At 63.7% G+C, this 6331-nt stretch overlaps 2 protein-coding genes across 2 annotated transcripts in view; both read left to right on the top strand.

Annotated features, from left to right (window-relative positions):
• Nucleotides 1–322: 322 nt before the first annotated feature.
• PYROXD2 (pyridine nucleotide-disulphide oxidoreductase domain 2) lies at nt 323–4332 on the top strand. The gene is made up of 15 exons (XM_031061481.1): nt 323–341; nt 466–738; nt 812–885; nt 1005–1151; nt 1295–1448; nt 1664–1725; nt 1836–1933; nt 2333–2474; nt 2566–2700; nt 2801–2873; nt 2980–3136; nt 3267–3421; nt 3541–3647; nt 3753–3873; nt 3977–4332. Exons 1-15 carry the CDS (start codon nt 323–325, stop codon nt 4045–4047), a joined length of 1788 nt encoding a protein of 595 aa, XP_030917341.1. The 3' UTR covers nt 4048–4332.
• Nucleotides 4333–5710: 1378 nt separating this feature from the next.
• LOXL4 (lysyl oxidase like 4) overlaps nt 5711–6331 on the top strand; it is a 5317-nt gene continuing 4696 nt past the window's right edge. Inside the window, exon 1 of the mRNA XM_031061475.1 lies at nt 5711–5851. Coding sequence (XP_030917335.1) covers nt 5711–5851 — 141 coding nt within the window. The remainder of the gene's footprint in view (nt 5852–6331) is intronic.

Raw genomic sequence — 6331 nt, 5'->3', positions numbered from 1 at the left:
GAGTCGAGCTGCGGGCAGCCGGCGGGGACTCACATCTGCCCTCCCCACAGGGCGGGTAGCGCAGGAGCAGCGAGGTGGGGACCGCAGTAGGGCTGGACGCATTGCAAACCCCCAGGCTGCTCCTCATGCCTGGGACGACGCAGGGGTCTGGCACAAATTGCAGCCCTCCAGCATCACAGCACTGTTGGAGCATCTGCCTTGAGCACTTCTGTCTCCCTCTGCTGCACCATTAGGGCCAGGGCTGTAGGGCTGGGGGAGGATTCTCCTTGTCACCTGTATCCCTGTGTCTAGAGCCTGTTGTTGGGGTGGCTGTGATGGCCCCATGCCCCAGGCATGGCAGGGTGCCCTGTGCTGTGGGCCCATCACCAGCACTGAGCTCTGCTCATCTCCCTCTCTCTTGCAGGGCACAACGGGCTGGTGGCAGTGAGTACCTAGAGTGGCGTGCTGCCTCTCCTCCATCCCCAGGGGACAGCAAGGCACTGGGAAGGGTCTGCGCTGTGAGCAAGGGAGGGCTCTGGTGTCCATGGGGCTGGGGCTCCCACAGGTCCTCCCTAGTGAGGGGGCGCCGTGTGCAGGAGGGGGCTCCCATCGGCAGTGGCAATCCCAGCAGGAGGGATGGGCAGTGTGCCCCGTGCTCCCCACAGGCTGCCTACCTGCAGCGGGCAGGGCTGCGCACGGCTGTGCTGGAGAAGCGCCACGTGCTGGGCGGCGCCGCCGTCACCGAGGAGATTGTGCCAGGTACCCCTGCGTGCCCCTTGTCCCCCTGGCCAGCCCTGGTGGAGGACATTCCCCACCACCCCACATGTTCCAGGGTTCAAGTTCTCCCGGGCATCATATCTGCTCAGCCTGCTGCGACCACAAATCTATGCTGATCTGGAGCTGCAGGTACCGGCACCCGCCCTTTGCAGGGCTGCTGGCAACTCCCAGCGTGCAAGCAAGGGGACCCTGCTGCCAGGCTGTCCCTGCAGGGTGGCTCCTGCAGTGGGGACATCCCTGTCTTGCAGCGGCACGGTCTGAGGGTGCTCCCACGGGACCCCTACTCCTTCACCCCACTGCTGGAGGACAGGAGCCCTCCTCGCTCCCTTCTGCTGGGACATGACATGGCCCAGACTCAGCAGCAGATTGCTCAGTTCTCCCAGAAGGATGCCCAGGTACCAGCAGGGGCATACACCTGGCACAGCTAAACCCACAAGGCGCTGCCCTGCCCCTGGAGTGGCAGGGATGCTCCTGGGTGGGTTATCCATTGCACCCACCATGGTGCAGCCCTTGCTGTCCACCCTCTGTCCCCTTCCAGGCCTACCCTGAGTATGAGGCATTCATGGGGCGCATGGTGTTGGCCCTTGACCCACTGCTGGATGCCCCTCCAGTGGATACAGCTGCCCTGGGAAAGGGTTCCCTGCTCCAGCAGCTCAGGAACCTGCTATCCCTGAAGCCCTTGCTGCAGGCAGGTACATCTGGGATGCCAGGGAACCCCGACAGCAAGGGCTGTTTGCCAGCACCTGGGATGGGCAATGCAGAGCCTCCTCAGGAGCCCAGTCTGGGCTGGCAGGCTCTGGTAGGCTTGCTCACCTTGGTCCCACTGACTGACCTCCAAAGCCAGCTGGGCACCAGTAGCCAGCCCTGGCACAACCATGCAGGTCTCACACCAGCTCTCCACCCCCAGGGCTGGCACTGGGGCGGCAGCTGCCCCACTATTACGAGGTGCTCACAGCTCCCATCTCCAAGGTGCGTGCTGGCAGTGCTGGTGTGGAAACACCCACTGCCTCTCCTGCCTGCCAGGATGCTGCCGCAGCTCCCCACCCCAAGCCTGGCATGTTCTCTTTCTCCTGGGCCAGATCCTGGATCACTGGTTTGAGTCAGAACCCCTGAAGGCAACTCTGGCTACTGATGCTGTGATTGGAGCCATGGCCAGCCCACACAGCCCTGGCAGTGGGTGAGGGATCCTTCCCCCTGGGGCTCGTGCCTGCCCTGTCCCCCTTGCCATGCTCTGTGCTTGGCTGTGCTGCACAGCAGTACCCTATGCCCTGCCCCCCTGCCTCTCCCTCCCACTGCCTGCTCAGCTTTGCCAGGGTGCCTCAGGGGTTGGTGCTGGGCAAGGGGCTGCCCCCAGCCCTGCCATATGGCTCTCCTGAGTGGCCCTCACCTACCCCTTCACTGTTTGGACACCTCTGTCCCCAGGCTGGGCTGGGTCCTGGCTGGTGCATCCTCTCTGTAACTGAGTTTACATCCCATGAGGTGGCATGGTCCCATGGGGGGGACTGTAGGGGCTCTGGCACCATCCTCACTACCCATCCCCTCAGCCAGCAGCTAATCCAAGGTCCTACTACCACAGGTATGTGCTGTTGCACCATGTCATGGGTGAGCTGGAGGGACGGCGCGGGGCCTGGGGCTACGTGGCAGGTGGGATGGGAGCCCTGTCCCACGCCATCGCCCAGGCAGCCACTGCCCGGGGAGCCCACATCTTTGCTGAGAAGGTAGGGGGTGTCTGGGAGAGGGGAGCTGCTTGGCCATCCCGCAGGCAGCAGGGATGCTCTTGGTAAAGTCCTGTTCCCTGTCCGTGCCCAGGCAGTGTGCCACGTGCTGCTGGGCAGGGCCGGGGAGGCGCAGGGTGTTGTGCTGCAGGATGGGACAGAGGTGAGGAGCAAACTGGTGCTGTCCAATGCCTCCCCCCAAATCACCTTTCTGGAACTCATTCCTCAGGTATGGAGTGCGTGGGGCTGGTGGGGGCTTGGCCTGTTGGAATAGCCCCATTGTCACTGCCTCTCACAGCCAGCCTCTGCACTGGTGTATCCCACCCTAGGAGCAGCTGCCCAAGGATTTTGTCCAGCGGATCCGGCAGCTTGACACACGCTCCCCTGTCACCAAGATCAATGGTAGGTACCAGCAGGGACACTTCCACTGCCATCCCTGCTGGAGGAACACTGGTGCCAGTCTCAGCAAGAGGCTGCACCCCACTTCATCTCCCCATCCCATCTCCAGTGGCAGTGGCTCAGCTGCCCAGCTTCCTGGCTGCCCCCAATGCCCGTGATGGCCAGCCCCTGCCCCACCACCAGTGCTCCATACACCTCAACTGTGAGGGCACCCAGCTCCTGCACCAGGCATTCACTGAGGCTGCCCACGGGCACCCCTCCAGCAGGTAGGAGCCTGTGCTGGCACACCTTGCACTGGGGAAGGGCCAGGACAGCCAGGGCTGTGGATGCTGGGGAAGGAGGTGTGGAGTGGCTGGGTGCCCCTCTGCCTGCCCAGCTGGTGTACTGCTCCCCCAGGCCCATGATCGAGCTCTGCATTCCCTCAGTGCTGGACCCAGGGCTGGCCCCTCCAGGCTGCCATGTCGTGTCCCTGTTCACACAGTACACCCCGTCCGTGCTGGCGGGCGGGCGGTGCTGGGACGAGCAGGCCAGAAATGCGTATGCAGACACGGGTACGTAATGCACACACAGACCCAGCAGCACCCATGGGCAGAGCTGCCCTGGGCTGCACAGGAGTTTGCTACCACATCCCCCTGGGCTGCCCAGCAGGAGTCCCTTCATCTTTCTCTAGTGTTTGACTGCATCGAAGACTATACCCCGGGGTTCAAGGCATCTGTCATTGGCAGGGACATCCTGACACCACCAGACCTGGAGAGGATCTTTGGGCTGCCTGGTGGAGTGGGTACCATGCGTGTCAGCTCTGAGCATCTCTCTGATGCCAGTGCTAGTGGGCACACGGGCCTGGGCCAGGCACAGCTAGCTCACACAGAGCTCTGTTGGCAGAACATCTTCCATGGAGGGATGTCTCTGGACCAGCTGTACTTTGCCCGGCCGGTACCATCCTACTCTGGCTACCGGTCCCCAGTTCCTGGCCTGTACCTGTGTGGAAGTGGAGCCCACCCTGGTGAGCAGAGCTGGGAGCCAGGACCCTCATGGAGGCCTGCAGAAGGAAGAAAGGGGCGTGTGGAAGAGGTGCAGCAGCATTCCACATTTCTCCTTTCTTGCAGGAGGAGGAGTGATGGGAGCAGCAGGACGCAATGCTGCCCAGGTGGCTATCAAGGATTTCAGGCACCTCTGATGAGATTGGTGGAAATGACTTCACCAACACAACCAAGGGTTGTGACAGCAACGTGCCCTACTGATGCCATTGAGAGCCCTGCCCATCCCCAGCACCTCAGGGCAGCAGCATCTCCTGAGAGCTGGGTGTAGGCTGGCAGGGTCCCCTGTGCTCCCAGCTGCTACTGTCACCTTGAACAGATGGCTGCTCCCAGCCTGCTGCAACCCAGTCTCGCCCCAGTGGCTCCTGGACCCTGCATGACCATAGCAAGCCTCACTCAGCCCCTGCCTGTGCCCATGGAAATAAACACTGGCCCGGGGCTCTGTCATGAGCACTCTCACTGTGTTTTTTGAGCAACTCATGCAGCTCCTCCTGTGCTGTCCACACTTGCTGGTAATGCAGGCTTGGGGGAGCTGCCAGAGAGCACAGGCACATTTCAGAGTAGTGAACAGGGACGAACAGCCCCTCACCCTCTCCTCTGCTCATTGATGCAGACTGAGGTGCATGCAGGGCTGTTTGTATTGAGTTCCCCATCTCCGGGCAGGTCCAGACCATCCTAAGTCCTTAGAACAAGCAGGCAGCTGCCTGGATACTGCTTTGGTACCTGAAGTCCCCAGCTGTCCCCAGTCCCGCGGCTCTTGGTGGCTGTGTGTACAGCAGACACGTGCCCAGCAGCTCAGAAACCGCAGGAGCCAGGGCTGCAGCTGCCCCTCGTGCCTCACACATGCTCCTATTCCCGACGGAAGCTGCTGCACGTGTCCGGGCCCCGTCCCCGCGTCCCCAGGGCAGATGTTCCGTGCTGGCCGCTCCTCAGCCGCAGCAAGCCCGGGGTGTGCCCCTCACCCAGGCTGCAGCCGGGAGCCGCTGGCTGCAGATTACAGAGCTCACATCCTCTCCCTGCCCTCTTCCTCCGCCAGACAATGCTCCCGATTCAGCCGCCCGCCTCGCCTCCTGCCGGGCCCTAAATACGGTGCTGCCAGGGTGAGCTGCTGCACCTGAGCTGGCTGAATCAATATTGACCGGCCAGGAATAGTCCCGCAGCCCGCTGAGAATAGCCCCGCACGCCCGCCCGCCGCCCACAGCTTCCCGCGCACGGGGCTGCCCTGCTGCCGGCCGCGTATTTTTAGCTGCTGCCATTGCTGGCTGCCCGGGATTGCAGGTGCTGGCACCCTGTGAGCCCTCAGGGAGACGAGGGGCATTGGCTGACACCTCAGGGCCAAGGGGGACACCTCCAGCCCGCCACGGTCACACGAGCGGCAGGACACAGTGCCCGTGCCGCTGCGAGCAGAGCCCGCCAGCCCCCGCGCCGCTCTCTTCCTGCTGTCCCCGGAGCGGAGGCAGGGCTGGGAGCGGGACCCGCACCCGCCTGCCCGCGCCCCTGCCAGCATCTGCCGGGGGAGGAGCTCGGGGGAGGCTCCTGCCTTCACACTTAAGCAATTGATCTCCAAAACGTCGAGACGAATGAGTCACGGGCTCCGCTGCTGGCCCCAACCCTGCGCTTCCCCAGGGCTTTCCGTGGCCTCCATTCTGGGGCTGGCCAGATTCCCATCGCAGCAGAGGCTTCAGGACATGCCCCGATCCCGGCCAAGGCAGAGGGCTGGGATGAGAGTGCCCTGCGAGGGGGACCCAGAGTTGTGCATCCCTGCTCACCCAGAGGTGCTGGGGCTCCCTGCGAGACGTGGCGATGAGCTCACGGGCTATTCCCGGCCGTGTTGATCCTGGCTCCTCCCGGCAGGATCCGGCTGCTTTGACTCCAAACAAACAGTCCGGTGGCCACCGGCACATTCCTGGCCGGTCCCTGGGCACGGCGCACGTCGGGCGGGGGGTGGGGGAGCATCACCGGTCCCCACGTCCCATGGAGCGGGGCTGAGCCTCAGGACCCTCACAGCCAGCCTGCTTTATGGATGGCACAGGTGATGCCCCAAGTCCTGGGAGAACTGTGCTCCGGGCTCACGGCACCATCCCATGCCCTGCCGTGGTCCCTGTGTCCCCCGAGTCCCGGCCCCACCGCAGCACCTGCAGGCATCCTGTGCCCGTGCGCCCACTCGAACCGCTGCGTGGGGGGGAAGCTGCAGGGAATGTCCCCGGCACAGCAGCTCGTCATCTCCAGAAAGTCCGTGCTGTGCGTGGCTGCGGTTTAGCCCCGCGAGGGGAGCATCCCTGACCGAGGGAATCTGGACTCGGGGGAGGTCCAGCCTCACAGCAGGCAGGGACTGTCCGGGACAGCTCAGATCCTCCCGGCTGGGGAAAGGACAGGGCTTGGGACAGGAACAGGCTTGCCCCCGTGTGCGGTGAGGCAGAGTAG

This window comes from Geospiza fortis, unplaced genomic scaffold, assembly GCF_000277835.1.
Source record: "Geospiza fortis unplaced genomic scaffold, GeoFor_1.0 scaffold130, whole genome shotgun sequence".
In the NCBI taxonomy this organism is placed as follows: Eukaryota; Metazoa; Chordata; class Aves; order Passeriformes; family Thraupidae; genus Geospiza; species Geospiza fortis.
Note: the sequence above shows the minus strand (reverse complement) of the source record. Positions and strands in the feature narration are given on the sequence as shown.

Excerpts from the sequence above, each read along its gene's own strand:
- PYROXD2 (XM_031061481.1), top strand. Across the intron at positions 739-811 it reads CACCGAGGAGATTGTGCCAG|GGTTCAAGTTCTCCCGGGCA; the intron begins GTACCCCTGCGT and ends CACATGTTCCAG. Across the intron at positions 3,874-3,976 it reads TGGAAGTGGAGCCCACCCTG|GAGGAGGAGTGATGGGAGCA; the intron begins GTGAGCAGAGCT and ends CCTTTCTTGCAG.